The sequence below is a fragment of the Gasterosteus aculeatus genome, chromosome 9, assembly GCF_964276395.1.
Source record: "Gasterosteus aculeatus chromosome 9, fGasAcu3.hap1.1, whole genome shotgun sequence".
Lineage (NCBI taxonomy): Eukaryota > Metazoa > Chordata > Actinopteri > Perciformes > Gasterosteidae > Gasterosteus > Gasterosteus aculeatus.
The window spans coordinates 22,954,561-22,973,247 of record NC_135696.1 but is presented as its reverse complement, the minus strand read 5'-3'; the positions used below and the strand labels follow the sequence as shown (position 1 = coordinate 22,973,247).

Sequence of the window (18,687 nt, the reverse complement as noted above, 5' to 3'; positions counted from 1 at the left end):
TCTTCACTGTGAAAATAGTATAAATCCTACAGCATTCTTGGCTAGAAACATGAGCTGCTGTTGTTTAATATGTCTCATAATGCACTGTATTTGTTTTGTTCGTGAAATCTAACTTCAGCTTTGTGTACGCATAAATCAGGAATCAGGATCAGGAATCAGGAAACATTTATTGCCATAATACGTCAGACATACAAGGAATTTGACTTGGCAGTTGGTGCGTAACAGCAGTACGACAAAGGACGACAAGACAACACTGCAAGAGGGAAAAAAATAATGCTATGGGTTAGTAACATAAGGCTATAAGGCTAAAAGTTAAAAAGTTAAAAATATTTCAAAATTAAAAAAATAAAGTGCACCGGCGAACAGCGAAGTTATATACGATGGGAAAGTACAGTTCAGGACAGACAACACACAAGTACAGGTCAAGTAAATGGAATTAACTTGATGTGATTATACAGGTGATTGCAAATACACAAGAGATGCTGAATGTGTTCATTGATAACATCCGTTCAGTGTGTCTTTGATTTATGAACCCTGATGTCCGCCGCAGGAGGAGGGCGGCGCAGAGTGATCACCAGGGGGCGGTAGAGCCAACACTGGTATTAGACAGAAGAACACGTTCGACGAAGCAAGGCCTGGATGGCGCATGCGCATCGTAACACCCTGTTGTGCCGGGTTCGGGTCACGATGGTTCGGGCTTGGCCCGGTCGTGTTTGAGTGACTCGGCCATCGTCATGTTGGGTCTGGTGCTCCGGAGGACCAGCGGGCTTCCGGGCCTTCTCTCTGCCCGCTCAGCTCGCCCCTTTGGCAGCCCTCCTCCGCCAGAGATGTCCGCTGCCTTGGTCCGCAGCACCTTCCTGGACTTTTTCCAGGACAAACACCGACACCGGCTGGTTCCGTCCTCCCCGGTCCGGCCCAGAGGAGACCCCAGCCTGCTGTTCGTCAACGCCGGCATGAACCAGGTCAGTGGAGACCCGATCCCGGTGCGGTAAGCTAGCGACAAGCTACCTGCTGTCCGTTTGTGATTTCAAAATAAGAGCGCGTACTGTCTACGGTTAACGTTGAATAACTTTTATTTTGTAACGTGTTATACTGTTAGTACCTCCATTACTTCACAAAGTTGTACTTTACTGAGTATTTCACATTCTCTGCTACTAAGCCTTCTCTGCTAGCCGATGCAGAATAACAGCTACAGTTATAGCCAGAGGTGTCAAAAGTCTTCACATTCATTACTCAAGTAGAAGTATAGATACTAAGGTTTAGTATCAACTCAAGCTTTTTAAGTAAAAGTATAAAAGTACTGGTTTTAATAATAATACTAATACTAATAATATTATTTATATTGTACTTTTCAAAACACTCAGACGCTTTACATGTTTAGAATAAACATAATACAAAGACATTTTAAAACTACTTAAAGTATAAATGTGATGTAAAGGACAAACCCTTGATGTGTAACCTCACTCACAGAAGTAATGTCAGTCCATTACATGGTTTAGACATTGGGGGGGTCCAAATGAATACCCTTCCCCGAAATTTTTCCTTGTTAAGTTTATTGCCTACAATTCTATTTATCTATGAAAATTCACACATTTAGAACATAGGACTATATGACCATTTTAATAATGAAATTGGTGTAAGTGAATTAACAGTGATGCCCGTCCACCTTGTCTAGGTGGGTTCAGCATGTCCGTCTCTCCTTGTCTCTCTGTGCTGCCTGCATCGTACCCACAGGTCATTTTATCAGAACAACAGCGACTGACCTTTATCATCCATCATTTCATATTCTGCTTTTATGAGGCTACTCGTTTTATTTGCTTACACATTTAGCTCCATATCAACTTACTCACTGTCCTCCTCCTCTCAAACTAACGTTACTTTCTTTGCTCTCAACTGACTGGCGAAAAAGTGACAGGTAACCATGACAACGCAGAACGACGCAAGTTGGGTTCAAACGAAATCACACGATCATGTACAATTAGGAGGGGGGATTCACACACTTATGTTTTTCTTAACAAATGGAAATTAATTGAAAATAATGAAGACATAACGAGAGGCCGATCCATTGACAGGGTTCATAAAAGGAGAACATATATTTTCTGCTGTATATTGGGGGGGGGACACGACCCCCCCCAAAGAATGTGTGGTTACGCCCGTGGTCCGTTTCAATATGATCGAAGGTGCCTTCAGATCATGTGACCTGCCGTTCAGATGATGGAACAAGGCGATATTCTGGGAGGCAACGCCAAAACAACAGTGGGACAAATGTATCGACCCACATGCTGTATCATTTAAACAGGTAAACCCAGAACCCGTTTGCCAGTGACGGCTTAGTGACATGGGAGTGATTAGGTAGACTGCAGTGTCTCCCCAGGTTTACTACATGGGGGGAACTGGCTGCGGTCGGTTATCAAAACATTGGCCAAATAACTCGTTTTTTTTAATGTTCATTTCTAGAGCCTCGCACTAAGACACATTTTAGACGGTGCACTGATTCTCCATTAAGTTAGAAAAAACATTTACGGCAAACCCATGGTCATGAAGATACTCATTTAACGTTACATGGGATTTGCATGAGGAGGTAAATACCGCTAAATACCAACTGAGATCGGCTTGTGCCGTTCTGAAACTGATCAGACCACCGGAGGAACCGACCACCCAACCTGCTGTCCTGACAAAGGAACCTTCCACCGACCACTTTTCCCACCCGGCATCACATTTGTGTCATCTGCAGGTGCATAGCGGAGAAAACCAATAGGGTGTCTGAATGGTATATCTTTATACTTCTCAACCACAATCAAATTCACTCTATCCGGGTGGTGCCATTTATCTGGATAATGGAAACAAGCCAAAATGAAATCAGTGTAACGAGGCTATTTTTAAAATGTAAGTATGAATGTCTCAATGTAGAAAGTACAGATATTTGCGTGAAAATGTAAGGAGTAGAAGTAAAAAGTTGTATGAAAAATAAATAGTCCAGTCAAGAATAGATACCCCAAATTTCTACTTAAGTAAGGTACGTAGTATTTGTTCTTGCGTGTACTACGTTACACCTCTAGTTATAGCTTTCCTATTAATTGTTTTATAGATACACCCCATGTATTATAATAATTGTTCCCATTAGCTCATTTTCTCAGTGCACAGCTTCTGTCCTCCTCAGTGAAGTTGCTTCCAGCCTGCAGCGCTTCTTCCATTCTAGAATGGAAAAGTGAAGAAAGCTCAGTGAGAACGTCAGAGGAGGATCCCTCTATCACGGTGGACAGACCACAATGGATGTCATGTGTACAGCATGAACAATGTAAAATATGCACAATATGTTCAATTCATACATCCGATGTAACCACCATCAGATAGAACCACTGTCGGATAGAACAGTGGGCCTATAGAAGCTTAACTAAGGGCTGGTCCAGGCTGACCTGAGCCAGCCCTTACTATAAGCGCTATCAAATAGGAAAGTCTTAAGCTTTATCTTGTTTGAGCGGACTGTGTCTGCCCCCCTAGACTGAAATTGGAAGCTGGTTCCACAAAAGAGGAGCTTGATAACTAAGTGCTCTGGCTCACATTCTTGGTCATTACCTTACTGTCAGCCTGGGTTGCTCTGCGATGAAAGTAAATGCGTCCGTTAGTAAGTACGAATTGCTAATTAGCATTAGCATTAGTTTTGGTCATCTCCCACGGAGGACCGCGCATGTGTGACGTCATTTTTTTATCGATGGCACGTGATCGACTGGTGCTGCCTTTGAGATCGACTGGTTGACCGCGATCGACGTATTGATCCAGGAACAACAAGTAACCCAGCATCTATGGAGCGCAGCTCTCTAGTAGGGCAATACTGTGTTATAAGCTCTTTAGGATAAGACGGTGCCTCTAGTTCCAGTTTAAACTGGTCCCCCTCTGTGGTCTCTGGTTCCAGTTTAAACCGGTCCCCCTCTGGTCTCTGGTTCCAGTTTAAACCGGTCCCCCTCTGGTCTCTGTTTTCAGTTTAAACCGGTCCCACTCTGGTCTCTGGTTCCAGTTTAAGCCAGTCGTCCTCTGGTCTCTGGTTCCAGTTTAAACCGGTCCCCCTCTGGTCTCTGTTTTCAGTTTACACCGGTCCCACTGTGGTCTCTGGTTCCAGTTTAAACCGGTCCCCCTCTGGTCTCTGGTTCCAGTTTAAACCGGTCCCCCTCTGGTCTCTGGTTCCAGTTTAAACTGGTCCCCCTCTGTGGTCTCTGGTTCCAGTTTAAACCGGTCCCCCTCTGGTCTCTGGTTCCAGTTTAAACCGGTCCCCCTGTGGTCTCTGTTTTCAGTTTAAACCGGTCCCACTCTGGTCTCTGGTTCCAGTTTAAGCCGGTCCCACTCGGGTCTCTGGTTCCAGTTTAAGCCAGTCGTCCTCTGGTCTTTGGTTCCAGTTTAAACCGGTCCCCCTCTGGTCTCTGGTTCCAGTTTAAACCGGTCCCCCTCTGGTCTCTGGTTCCAGTTTAAACCGGTCCCTTTCTGGTCTCTGGTTCCAGTTTAAACCGGTCCCTTTCTGGTCTCTGGTTCCAGTTTAAACCGGTCCCCCTCTGATTCCAGTTTAAACCGGTCCCCCTCTGGGCTCTGGTTCTAGTTTAAACCGGTCCCCCTCTGGGCTCTGATTCTAGTTTAAACCGGTCCCCCTCTGGTCTCTGATTCTAGTTTAAACCGGTCCCCCTCTGGTCTCTTATTACAGTTTAAACCGGTCCCACTCTGGTCTCTGGTTCCAGTTTAAGCCAGTCGTCCTCTGGTCTTTGGTTCCAGTTTAAACCGGTCCCCCTTTGGTCTCTAGTTACAGTACAAAGTGCTCTTCCTCTGGTCTCTGGTTGCAGTTCAAACCGGTCTTCCTGGGTACCGTTGACCCTCGCAGTGAGATGGCGTCGTACCAACGAGTCGTCAACACTCAGAAGTGCGTCCGAGCCGGCGGGAAACACAATGACCTGGAGGACGTTGGCCGGGACGTCTATCACCACACCTTCTTTGAGATGCTGGGGAGCTGGTCCTTTGGAGACTACTTCAAGGTGAAGGGGAGGAAGAACGGGAAGAGGGGGGAAGGAGGGAGGGAGGGAAGGATGGAGGGAGGAGATGAGAGTGGGGAGGAGATGAAAGGGAGTACATGATAGTGGAGCTGCAGTGAGGGAGGAGATGAGAGGGAGGGGGGAGAGAGACGAGATTAGAGTGAGTAAGTAGGAAAGGGAAGATCGATGAGATGATGGTGGGGAGGGAGGAGATGAGAGGGAGGGGCTTCTCTGTCTACACTAACCTTGTCTCTCCTCTTGCAGAAGGAGGCGTGCTACATGGCGTGGAGCCTCCTCACAGAGCATTATGGGATACCCGCTGACAGACTGTACGTGTCGTACTTTGCTGGAGACGCTGTGTCTGGTGTTCCAGCTGATGAGGAGACTCAACACATCTGGCTGGAGATCGGGTAGGTCACGCGGTAACCCCAGCAACGGTGACTCTGTGACCTGATTGGTTCACTGCGGATCAGCTCTGAGATGATGCGTTCATGACCTGTTGGAGTTAAGTTTATTAATTTATCCTCACCTGATGAGACACTGGCCCAATCTGCCCCTGACCCCTGACCCCTCAAGACTTAACTGAGGTCACCTGGTGAGGGCTTTAAATGGTGTAAATACGGATGGGACAGCACTGTGCTGCAACATGTCACCATGACAACGTCAAAGAATATGATTTACAATTGAGGGTGTTTATTGCATACGTTTTACTCTCTGATTTGAACGTCTTTCAGGCTCTTTCTCATCAAATGAGAGCTCATTCAATAGTTTTAATAGTCAAAAATGTTTTTTTGTCAAAATTTCAGAATAGATATATATATGTATATATATATATATATATATATTATAGCTCTGGGCAAAGATCAAAAAATCTAACTTGATTAATCTTATGATTTTGTGTGATTTACAGTGATTAATCACAGTATGAGTAAAATTCAATAATAACAGGAGGACAGCGCGATCGACTAAAATATTGGTGACGTTCATTTATATGTAAAATAAATATTGCACCACCAAAGATCATCGCACTAATTTTCCTATATTGTGCGATAAGTCAATATATTGCATATCACAACAGGCCTAGTTACAAGCCCCGCAGAGCACAAGACGCCACCTCGTTGACACCTGCAACACGGTAAAAAAATCTGCTTCCCATCCACAACTGTTTTCATTAGTATTAACTTGTATGCATTTTACTGGGAATGTGCCACCTTGTGTAGGAACTGCATGTCCCAATTCAGCCCGTGTTTCCCTCAAGGAAAATAAAAGCAACAAACCTGCATTAACAGTCCACTTTTCTATCCATTCCTCCAACATTACGTTTTCTTACAGTTGATTAGACACACAAGGTCATTTGCGTTTCCATGTTAAAGAACTTCTTCTGAACAACATGACTAGCACAAGAGAAGCACCTTTCACAGGTGCTGATGTAACATCTCTGTAAAAAACTATGTTTACAAAGACAAAGGGCGTCTGCCCGGTTAGGGCTGTAGCAGAGCACGGCTAATTTCCCCACGTTAATTTAAAACGTCGTATCGTATGCGCGTCATTCGCTGCGGTTCTAAGGACGCTTCATTCTTCTTGCGTTGGTTTGTCCACAGTTCTCCCGCACGCTGCATCCAACGTAGTCGCTCCACTGCGTGTTGGTAGCTGGGTAGTTGGGCTGCATCAATGCTGGTGACGCTTTACATTGCATTACATGTCATTTAGTAGTAGTCCCGGCGGGAGATGACAAGAGCCTGGATCAGTACCTGCGCCCCCTTGTGAGTGAGAAGGGGACGTTTTCTCCTCATGTTGTAGTACTTCACTCTCGTAGTACTGTGGTAATAAGATACTTCCGGTTTTCAATGGTTACAAATCGGCTACTCCGTCTGGTAGAGGTAGAGATTTCTAATGAAAATTTTCATTCACATTACATTAACTTGGGCTAAGTCCGCATCCAAAATTTCCCTCTTGAGGGATCAATAAAGTATCTGTCTATCTATCCAATGCCGGAAATGGTTCATGAAGGGCTCAAAATGCTTGAGAGCCTCCAAAACTCGACGAGTTGACGATGGGACAGAACTAAACCCTCAGAGTTTACGGGAGTGCGCCTCAGTTGGTAAGGGTGCAGATTGGCCGTCTCACTAATCCAAACAAATATGGAGGGCTTCAAACCATATCTGTGTCCCATTTGGTGGGCTGCATCCTCATGAGGACCTGGCGTTCCAGTCCACGTTGGCCGGGTCCTTTAAGGGCCACATAAGCTGAACCAAGCAGTCTCTGAACGGTCTGATCTACGGGGGGACTTCATACTGTCATCAGCTTTTCCTGCACTGTGACAACGTAGAAAGAGCCGTCAGAGCGGGACTGTCGAGTCACAGCTGGAGGGACGCATGCGGCCGATGAATGATGAGCAGCCTCAGGAGGGGGGGGACAATGAAATGAGACAAAGCTAGTGTGTCAACAGTGGCTATGATACCCTGTGTCCTTCCTCTCATCTCCTCATTCTCTCAGAATGGCGGATTCACTTAGTCACCATCTGTTTTACCCATAATGCTCTTTGATCGGTGCGGTGGGCTCTCAGTGGGATGCTGGTGTAGAACATTTCATGTCTTGCCTCAGGGTTCCTCCGGATCGCCTCCTGCCCTTCGGCCCAAAGGAGAACTTCTGGGAGATGGGGAACTCGGGGCCGTGCGGGCCCTGCACCGAGATCCACTACGACCACGTGGGAGGACGAGATGCTGCGGCGCTGGTCAACGCTGATAGTCCCGAAGTGGTGGAGATCTGGAACCTGGTCTTCATGCAATACAACAGGTTCAGACACACAATTAGAGCAGTTTGTGACTCATATCAAACCAGTTCAATTCATTTTATTTTGTATAGCCCAAAATCGCAAATTAAATTACATTACATCACATGTCATTTATCTGACGCTTTTATCCAAAGCAACTTACAATAAGAACGTTTCAACCATAAGGAAACAAACTCAGAAGAACAAGAAACAAGAAAGTGCAATTTCATCAAATAAGCCAGTTTACAACTCGCTGTAGATAAGAACCATTATAAGTCCAATGTAAGTGCTACAGTTAGTTAGTGTGTTAGTGGAGGTAGAGTGTGAAGAGGTGTGTCTTTAGTCTAAAGATGTGAAGGCTCTCTGTGGTCCTGATGTCTTCACAGACCTCCTTCCACCATTTAGGAGCAGGACAGCAAAGAGTGGGGATCTAGTGGAGTGTTTTGCTCTCAGTGAGGAGGAACAAGCAGTTTATCACATGCAGAGCGGAGAGGTCAGAGGTCGGGATGTCGGGTTGGACCAGGTCCTGGATGTAAGCTGGACCCCATCCATTCACAGCATGGTACGTGAGCACCATGTTTAGAACTGGATGAGCCACCGGTACCAGTGAAGAGAGTGGAGGAGTGAGGGAGAACTTCGGAAGGTTAAAGACCAGTGGAGCTGCTGCATCTGGATGACCTGCAGAGGTGGAATGGTGGTAGCAGGAGACCTGCAGGAGAAAGTTACAGTAGTCCAGGAGGGAGATGACAAGAGCCTGAATCAGTACCTCCTTCTGAGTGAGAAGAGGATGTGTTCTCCTGATGTTGTAGAGCGTGTATCTACAGGATGGTGTTGTCAGTGATGTTGGAGTCAGGGAGAGTCGGCTGTCGACGTCACGCCGAGGTTCCTGCAGTCAAAGTGGACGTTAACACGGAGTCTCAAAGTTAACAGTCAGGTCCCGTGTAGGAGAATCTTTTCCCAGAGAAGTAGTTCAGTCTTGTCGGGGTTGATTTTCAGATGGTGGGCGGATCCACTGCGAGATGTCAGTCAGACAGGCAGAGATCAGAGTGAGGGAAGGAGAGAATTAGTTGGGTGTCATCGGCATAGCTGTGGTAGGAGAAGCCATGTGAGCGAATGACAGCGCAGAGAGAGTTGGTGTACAGCGAGAAGAGGAGGGGACCCAGGACGGAACCCTGAGGAACTCCAGTAGTAAGAGGACAAGGTTCCGACACAGATCCGCTCCAGGTTAACCGTTAGGTGCGTCCGTCGAAGGTAGGACGAGAGAAGGGAGAGAGCAGAGCCTGAGACACCAAGTTCCTGAAGGGAGGAGATAAGGATCTGGTGGTTGACTGTGTCAAAGAGGAAAGTTTTAAGCTTCATCTTAAAAGAGCTGTCCGAATCTGCCTCCTGGACTGAAAGTGGAACCTGGTTCCACAAAAGAGGAGCTTGATAACTGAAGGCGCTGGCCCCCAGCCTACTTTTTAAAACCGTAGGAACAACAAGTAACCAGCATCTATGGAGCGCAGCTGCCTTGTAGGGCAATAAGGTGTTACAAGCTCTTTAAGATACGACGGTGCCCTTACCAGAAAGTGCCTTATAGGTGAGGAGCTGGGTACCAGAGACATTCCATCCATAAAAACTGTATCACGTGACAGCTGGCTTCGAAGGCGCTCTGGGCCTATCAAGATAACTTCTGTTTTTTCTGAGTTTAGCATCAGGAAGTTGCCGGTCATCCAAGTTTTGATGTCATTCTTGAAGTCTAACTAGCTGGTCCGTCTCTTCTGGTTTGATCGACAGATACAGTTGAGTATCGTCTGCATAACAAGTTTATGCGGTGTTTCCTGATAAGATCGCCCAAAGGAAGCATATAGAGGGTAAATAAAATCGGTCCAAGTACAGAACCTTGTGGGACTCCGTGACCAACATTGGTGGTCTTTGAGGATTCACCGTTTACAGGCACAAACTGGGATCGATCCGATAGGTAGGATTTAAACCAGCTGAGTGCAGTTCCTTTGATACCAATTAAATGTTCTAGTCTCTGCAACAGGATACAATGGTCTATGGTATCATATGCGGCACTGAGGTCCAGCAAGACAAGAAAAGAGATGAGTCCTTGGTCCGATGCAAGTAGAAGATCATTCGTAATTTTCACCAGTGCTGTTTCTGTACTATGATGCGCTCGAAATCCTGACTGGAACTCCTGGAACAAAGCATTGTTTTGTAGAAAGTCACATAATTGATTTGCGACGGATTTCGCAAGGATCTTAGAGAGGAAGATTAGAGATAGGTCTGTAGTTAGCCAACACCTCTGGAGCAAGAGTAGGTTTCTTAAGAAGAGGTTTAATTACAGCTACCTTGAGGAACTGTGGTACATGTCCTGTCAACAAAGACAGATTCACAATATCTAATAAGGATGTGCTAACTAAAGGAAAAACTTCCTTAAGCAGCTTAGTCGGAATCGGATCCAAGAGACAAGTAGAAGATTTAGACTTTGAAAATAAGTCAGTCAGTTGATCAAGGTTGATGGAAGAGAAGGCATCCAAACAGGCATCAGGGCCCACTGCTGCATCCAAGGTTCCTACATCGGAGGACAGGTCGGCACTGGTTGAAGGCAGGAGACCATCAATTTTCTCTTTGATAGTCAGAATCTTATCATTGAAGAAGTTCATGAAGTCGTTACTAGTGAGGTCCAAAGGAATACACGGCTCGACAGAGCTGTGACTCTCTGTCAGTCTGGCTACAGTGCTGAAGAGAAACCTGGAGTTGTTTTTATTTGTCTCTATTAATGATGAGTAATAAGATGCTCTTGTGTTCGGAGAGCCTTCTTATATGTTTTAAGGCTGTCTTGCCAAACTAGCCTAGATCCTGATTTGGTCATAATCGTTCAAGTTATAAGTTTGAGGGTTATACCACGGAGCAGACTTCCTTCTTGTTGCTATTCTTCTTTCTAGAAGAGCAATAGCGTCCAGCGCCACTCTCAAAGAGCTGGAATTGAGCGAAAAGTTCTCACAGGAGTCCTCTGATATCATGAGACAGGACACTGAACTTCAGAACACTGTAAACCTTTAGCACTGAACCACCTGGTTCTGGTACTGGTCAATCTCCATTATAACTGTGTGTGTGTTTGTCAGGGAAGTGGACCACAATCTGCGGCAGCTGCCCCAGTTCAGTGTGGATACTGGGATGGGACTGGAGAGACTCGTGAGCGTCCTGCAGGGTAAACGGTCAAACTACGACACCGACCTGTTCACCCCACTGCTCCACGCCATCCACCAGGTACACCCTCACACTGTAAAACCAGTACACCAGCACTCCGTAACACGTGTGCAATGATTAACACTAACCTGTGTCCACAGAGGTCAAAGGTCGGGCCTTACGGGGGGCGGCTGGGCACGGTGGACGGAGGAAAGGTTGACACGGCGTACCGGGTGGTGGCCGACCACGTTCGCACGCTGTCAGTCTGCATCGCTGACGGAGTCCACCCCGGCATGTCCGGAGCAGAGTGAGTCACCCACCAATTGGCAGTCAGCAGCCAGTCTGTGCTGCCGGCTGATTGGTTCTCATGGTGTTTTAGGTTGGTGGTGAGGAGGGTTCTGCGGCGTGCGGTCCGGTACTGTGCCGAAGTCCTTCAGGCTCCTCAGGGAGCGCTGGCCAGCCTGGTTCCAACCGTCACCCACATCCTGGTAACGTTTCCCTTCATGCATCTGACCGATTTCAGTGACTGGTTTCCCTCCACTGGCAGCCACTGGCATCATGTTATTATATATCATTTTATGTTTTGTGACTGTTACAGCTGTTCTGATGAACTTAATTACAATGACAATAAACATCCTTACCAATCAGATTCTTCCATTAGAGTTTAGACTGTAGTGACTCATCGTCACTAATGGATTTTGATGATGTTAAAAGTAAAGTGTCTCATTTAGACTGTTTAACCCGAGAGGCTGTTTAAATACCCATTAAATGCAGAACTAAGGGTAGATCGGTTATGTCTGCAGGGGGATGTGTATCCAGAGCTGCACAGGGAGGAGAACCGGGTGAGTTTTCCTCTGCTACGTGACCCCTCATTCATATGTATATGTACTGATGAACACATCAAGAGAACATGTTTACGGGTAGACCTTCCCAACAGGAAGTGTTGTTCTTTCAGATCATGGACATCATCAATGAGAACGAGGCTCACTTCCTGTCGTCTCTTCAGCAAGGCAGCAGACTGATCCAGCGAACGCTCCACAGAAAGGACTACAAACATGGCATTTTTCCAGGTCTGCCCCTCCCTCAGAGACTACGACTCCCATCAGCCACCTGCAAGGCCACAGTCAGACTATTTCGGTTACATCTGATGTCAGCTAAAGCTCTCAGCCTCTTCTGTCATGGAGATGCTGTAGTTGTGATCATGTTCATAGAATCATATTTTTATCGGGTTATGAAAAGAATGAGAAGTAAACTTTACTTCTAAAGCACCAAATCAGAACAGAGAATAATGACGATATGAGTTATTGGTGAAGCTCCTTCATCTCCCTGATAAGTCTAAAGGTCTCCTGTGGCTGCTGCAGCCTCTGTGGCATGGTGTCTTCACAGGGACCTTGGCTTCCCTCTGGACCTGGTGGACATAATGCTGGAGGAGAAGGACGTCCAGGTCGACCGAGAGGAGCTGAACCGGCTGATGGAAGAGAGCCAGAAGGTGAGGCCTCACACCGTCATGGTGCCGGGTTGTCCCTCAGATGACCTGTCCCTCAGGTGACCTCTGTCTCTGTCAGGTGACCTGTCTCTGTCTCTCTCAGGTGACGTCTGGTCTTCAGTCAGGTGTTCCCTCTCAGGTGCCGTTGGACATCCTTAGCCTGGCAGAGCTGCATCGTCTCGGTGTTCCTCACACTGAGGACGGTCTGAAGTACCAGTACAGGCTGGAGAAGGACAGATACGGTACCAGTAGCCGGCCTCAATTCCATTTTTATTCATTCTATTTTGTATTTACAGCCAGTACACATACAGCACTCCTTTGACCCTCACATCGGAACAGGTAAAACACAAAAAGATGAAAAAAAAACAACGGCAGAGGAGGATAGACAGAACGCATTTCAGCCGCTCGTACCCGTGACCTTGTTCTTTCAATCTCGACCTTCATGACCACAGGTCATAGGAACCAAGAATGAACAACGGAAAAAATATTCAGATTCAAATATTGCGAGTAGTAAGCCAAGGGACAACCACCATCACATAGAACCACCATCACATAGAAGCACCGTCACAGAGAAGCACCATCACATAGAAGCACCATCACATAGAAGCACCATCACATAGAAGCACCGTCACAGAGAAGCACCATCACATAGAACCATCGACACAGAGAAGCACCATCACATAGAACCACCATCACATAGAACCATCGTCACAGAGAAGCACCATCACATAGAACCACCATCACATAGAACCATCGTCACAGAGAAGCACCATCACATAGAACCACCGTCACTTAGAAGCACCATCACATAGAACCATCGTCACAGAGAAGCACCATCACATAGAACCATCGTCACAGAGAAGCACCATCACATAGAACCACCATCACATAGAACCATCGTCACAGAGAAGCACCATCACATAGAACCACCATCACATAGAACCACCATCACATAGAACCATCGTCACAGAGAAGCACCATCACATAGAACCACCGTCACTTAGAAGCACCATCACATAGAACCATCGTCACAGAGAAGCACCATCACATAGAACCATCGTCACAGAGAAGCACCATCACATAGAACCATCGTCACAGAGAAGCACCATCACATAGAACCATCGTCACAGAGAAGCACCGTCACAGAGAAGCACCATCACATAGAACCACCATCACATAGAACCATCGTCACAGAGAAGCACCATCACATAGAACCACCGTCACTTAGAAGCACCATCACATAGAAGCACCATCACATAGAAGCACCATCACATAGAACCATCGTCACAGAGAAGCACCATCACATAGAAGCACCATCACATAGAAGCACCGTCACAGAGAACCACCATCACATAGAACCATCGTCACAGAGAAGCACCATCACATAGAAGCACCGTCACTTAGAAGCACCATCACATAGAACCATCGTCACAGAAAAGCACCATCACATAGAACCATCGTCACAGAGAAGCACCATCACATAGAACCACCATCACATAGAACCATCGTCACAGAGAAGCACCATCACATAGAACCACCGTCACTTAGAAGCACCATCACATAGAAGCACCATCACATAGAACCATCGTCACAGAGAAGCACCATCACATAGAACCATCGTCACAGAGAAGCACCATCACATAGAACCATCGTCACAGAGAAGCACCATCACATAGAAGCACCATCACATAGAAGCACCGTCACAGAGAACCATCGTCACAGAGAAGCACCATCACATAGAACCACCATCACATAGAACCATCGTCACAGAGAAGCACCATCACATAGAACCACCGTCACTTAGAAGCACCATCACATAGAACCACCGTCACTTAGAACCATCGTCACAGAGAAGCACCATCACATAGAAGCACCGTCACATAGAACCACCGTCAGATAGAAGCACCATCACATAGAACCATCGTCACAGAGAAGCACCATCACATAGAACCACCATCACATAGAACCACCGTCACATAGAACCACCATCACATAGAACCATCGTCACAGAGAAGCACCATCACATAGAACCATCGTCACAGAGAAGCACCGTCACAGAGAAGCACCATCACATAGAACCACCATCACATAGAACCATCGTCACAGAGAAGCACCATCACATAGAACCACCGTCACTTAGAAGCACCATCACATAGAAGCACCATCACATAGAAGCACCATCACATAGAACCATCGTCACAGAGAAGCACCATCACATAGAAGCACCATCACATAGAAGCACCGTCACAGAGAACCACCATCACATAGAACCATCGTCACAGAGAAGCACCATCACATAGAAGCACCGTCACTTAGAAGCACCATCACATAGAACCATCGTCACAGAAAAGCACCATCACATAGAACCATCGTCACAGAGAAGCACCATCACATAGAACCACCATCACATAGAACCATCGTCACAGAGAAGCACCATCACATAGAACCACCGTCACTTAGAAGCACCATCACATAGAAGCACCATCACATAGAACCATCGTCACAGAGAAGCACCATCACATAGAACCATCGTCACAGAGAAGCACCATCACATAGAACCATCGTCACAGAGAAGCACCATCACATAGAAGCACCATCACATAGAAGCACCGTCACAGAGAACCATCGTCACAGAGAAGCACCATCACATAGAACCACCATCACATAGAACCATCGTCACAGAGAAGCACCATCACATAGAACCACCGTCACTTAGAACCACCGTCACTTAGAACCATCGTCACAGAGAAGCACCATCACATAGAAGCACCGTCACATAGAACCACCGTCAGATAGAAGCACCATCACATAGAACCATCGTCACAGAGAAGCACCATCACATAGAACCACCATCACATAGAACCATCGTCACAGAGAAGCACCATCACATAGAACCACCGTCAGATAGAAGCACCATCACATAGAACCAGTGTTTCGCTTTCTAACGTCCTGAATCTGTAGTTCTGTTGTGTTGATTGACAGCAACATCTGGAGAACATCAGTAGCCTTTGTTCAGATTATCTCTGTTCTGTTCCTTCCAGTTTTCCCAGCATGCAGTGCGACAGTCCTGGCTCTGTATGCCGATCACACTCTGGTGTCAGAGGTCACTGAGGGTCAGCGCTGTGGAGTCATTCTGGATCAGACCTGCTTCTACTCCGAGCAAGGAGGACAGTCACCCGACCGGGGCTACTTCACCCGGGACGGGCTGCAGGTCGTCTAACTGCTGGGAGGTGAAATGCATCATGGGAGGATGACCTGCTGTGGGTCTGACTGCAGGGCTGCTTTCTGTCCATCAGGACGTTGTGTACCCGGTGGAGGCGGTGGTCCTGGCGGGGGGGTACGTGGTCCATCAAGTGACGGCCGCAGACTACCTTAAGACTGGAAACCAGGTCCAGTTACACCTGGACCAGGTAGCTACCAACTGTGTGTGTGTGTGTGTGTGTGTGTGTGTCAGTCACATTGATTGTTGTCAAGCACTCGTATGGTCGTTTGTTCATAACCTCTGTCCTCTTGTCCGTCCTGTAGGTCCACCGGTTGTCCTGCATGGTGAATCACACAGCCACTCACCTACTGAACTTTGCTCTGAGGAAAGTGTTGGGAGCTTCTGTCCAGCAGAGAGGATCCAAAGTGTCAGCAGATCGTCTCCGCTTCGACTTCAGTGTCAAGGTGAAGCAGCTTCAGTTACACCCTTATGCATTTATACAGTTACACCTTTATGCATTTATACAGTTACACCTTTATACCTTTATGCATTTATACAGTTACACCTTTATACCTTTATGCATCCAAACTCTTACTGTTGTGCACAAACACACACGTCTCATTGCCTGAGTTGGTATATATTTACTAGCTCTTTATTTACTAGCTCTTTCTATTTGTCTGTCCTCAGAAGTCTTTGGACACATCACAGCTGCAGCAGGTAGACAGGTGTGTCAATGACATCATCAGAGCCAATCACTTTGTCCACAGCCAGGAGCTCCCTCTGAGGGAGGCCAATAGAATCAAGGGACTGAGGACCGTGGACGAGGTGACGCTGTCTCTCTGCCCGTCTCCGCGCCTCAACGTGTCACTGTCTGACTGTCTCTCTCTCTCTGCGCGTCTGTCTCAGGTGTATCCGGACCCTGTGCGGGTGGTGTCTGTTGAGGTAGAGGTGTCTGAGCTGTTCGAGGGTGAGACAGGCAGAGAGACATCTGTGGAGCTTTGCTGTGGGACGTAAGACACAAATACACCTAGAGAGTAACCTGTATATATCTTTATTAAATCCCAAATACCGTGTAAACGTGTTCAACGTGTTCAGTCACCTGCTGCAGACCGGAGCCATCGAGGACCTGCTGATCGTCTCTGAGAGACAGACGGTGAAAGGAATCAGTCGCATCGTTGCTGTGACGGGACGGGAGGCCAAACGGGTCAGAGAGACGTCCAGCAGCCTGGTTAGCTTAGCACAAACAGCTAAATGTGACGTTGGTGTTGTTGCCTCCAGGCTCGGGAGGAGGGACAGACGTTGTCTCAGGAAGTGGGTTCTCTGTCGGCCAGACTGACAGACTCCGCCCCCTCCAGCATAGACGCCGCCCAGCGGTTTGCCAAGGAGGTTGGACTCCTCTCTGATGTAGGTGCATTTCTCATGAGATAAGGACATGTGGGCTTTGTTCCTGTTCACCGACTGTCTTTTTGGCCCCGCGTTGTGTCTGTCAGGCTGTGGATAACACCAGCATCCCACAGTGGCAACGCAGCGACCTGCAGGCCCGCCTCAGAGCTCTGCAGAGGACCAGTAACACCACAGTCAGAAAGCTGGAGGCCAGAGAGGTGAACACCTGAGAGACATACGACACGCATGGGAGACATGCCTCACACCTGAGAGACATACGACACGCATGGGAGACATGCCTCACACCTGAGAGACATACGACACGCATGGGAGACATGCCTCACACCTGAGAGACATACGACACGCATGGGAGACATGCCTCACACCTGAGAGACATACGACACGCATGGGAGACATGCCTCACACCTGAGAGACATACGACACGCATGGGAGACATGCCTCACACCTGAGAGACATACGACACGCATGGGAGACATGCCTCACACCTGAGAGACATACGACACGCATGGGAGACATGCCTCACACCTGAGAGACATACGACACGCATGGGAGACATGCCTCACACCTGAGAGACATACGACACGCATGGGAGACATGCCTCACACCTGAGAGACATACGACACGCATGGGAGACATGCCTCACACCTGAGAGACATACGACACGCATGGGAGACATGCCACTCACACAATACTATAAATGTACCTGATGGCCCTTTAGGTGGATCTATGTCCTTCCTCTGACTGCTTTTTCCCATCATGCTTTGCACAGGCAGCGCTGATCGCTCAGCCTCTGCGGGAGAAGAACGGCAGGAAGACCCTGCAGGTGGATTCTGTGCAGACGGACTCTCTGTCGGTAAGATTAAAGGTGGAGGAAACACTCCTTTCACCATCACGCGCCCTGTTTTCAGAACATCTGGTATTTTATATTTATCTAATTGTTTTTAAACAGCTGCACAGATCAATGTAAACATGGTATTGATCACAAAGCCCATTGATCACAGCTAAGCTGCATGTGTCACTTTTATGGTCAGATTCTGATGAAGACGGTGAACCAGCTGAGCGCTGCAGCTCCTCACAGTTACGTGATGCTGCTTGCTCCCCAAAGGCATTCTGGGAAGGTTCTGTGTGCCTGTCAGGTCCCGAAGGTAATGATGACACACCTGTTTATAACATCAAAGGGGGCGGGGCTCTACCTGAAGCTTCTCTCCCCCCATAGGACTCCCCAGCGCTGTTGGCATCTGATTGGGCGGGGGCTGTGTGTCGTCACCTTGGCGGAGTTGCTGGGGGCTCCATGCTGGTTGCCAAGGGAACAGGGAGTGGCGGCGACATCGCGGAGGCTCTGGAGTGGGCGGAGGAGTTTGCTCGCTTGGAAACACAGCGGTGATGATGTTCTAGAGGGAGGTGGGCGGGACTTCCTGCTGCCTGTCGGCATGCTCATGTTACCACAGTATTTTTATACTAGTAGCATGCTAATGGTTAGCTTTCTTAACTGGCAGTATGCCAGATCTCGTCACATGACAGTGGATCATATTAAAAGGTACAGGTGACTTTTAAGGCCACGTGTGAAGGTTCATTTAGGTCTGTTTTTATATAAATATCAATCTATGTTTACTGTAATAATAAACAAATGATGAAA

The 18,687-nt window shown here is 47.4% G+C and overlaps 1 protein-coding gene across 5 annotated transcripts in view; it reads left to right on the top strand.

The window, feature by feature from the left end:
* aars2 (alanyl-tRNA synthetase 2, mitochondrial (putative)) overlaps positions 1-18,687 on the top strand; it is an 18,972-nt gene extending 285 nt beyond the window's left edge. The window contains exons 2-23 of one of the 5 annotated variants that reach the window (XM_040185461.2): positions 551-962; positions 4,827-5,015; positions 5,277-5,422; positions 7,617-7,808; positions 10,896-11,040; positions 11,121-11,266; positions 11,339-11,447; positions 11,763-11,801; positions 11,915-12,029; positions 12,321-12,448; positions 12,525-12,687; positions 15,487-15,656; positions 15,742-15,855; positions 15,971-16,111; positions 16,338-16,472; positions 16,554-16,657; positions 16,743-16,851; positions 16,926-17,051; positions 17,138-17,248; positions 17,821-17,904; positions 18,083-18,196; positions 18,268-18,687. In XM_040185461.2, coding sequence (XP_040041395.2) covers positions 735-962; positions 4,827-5,015; positions 5,277-5,422; positions 7,617-7,808; positions 10,896-11,040; positions 11,121-11,266; positions 11,339-11,447; positions 11,763-11,801; positions 11,915-12,029; positions 12,321-12,448; positions 12,525-12,687; positions 15,487-15,656; positions 15,742-15,855; positions 15,971-16,111; positions 16,338-16,472; positions 16,554-16,657; positions 16,743-16,851; positions 16,926-17,051; positions 17,138-17,248; positions 17,821-17,904; positions 18,083-18,196; positions 18,268-18,435 — 2,976 coding nt within the window. In that variant the 5' untranslated portion in view covers positions 551-734 and the 3' untranslated portion in view covers positions 18,436-18,687. Of the gene's footprint in view, positions 1-158; positions 963-4,826; positions 5,016-5,276; positions 5,423-7,616; positions 7,809-10,895; positions 11,041-11,120; positions 11,267-11,338; positions 11,448-11,762; positions 11,802-11,914; positions 12,030-12,320; positions 12,449-12,524; positions 12,688-15,486; positions 15,657-15,741; positions 15,856-15,970; positions 16,112-16,334; positions 16,473-16,553; positions 16,658-16,742; positions 16,852-16,925; positions 17,052-17,137; positions 17,249-17,820; positions 17,905-18,082; positions 18,197-18,267 lie in introns of those variants that run through there. The other 4 variants (XM_040185460.2, XM_078079981.1, XM_040185462.2 and 1 more) reach the window with 4 other exon arrangements.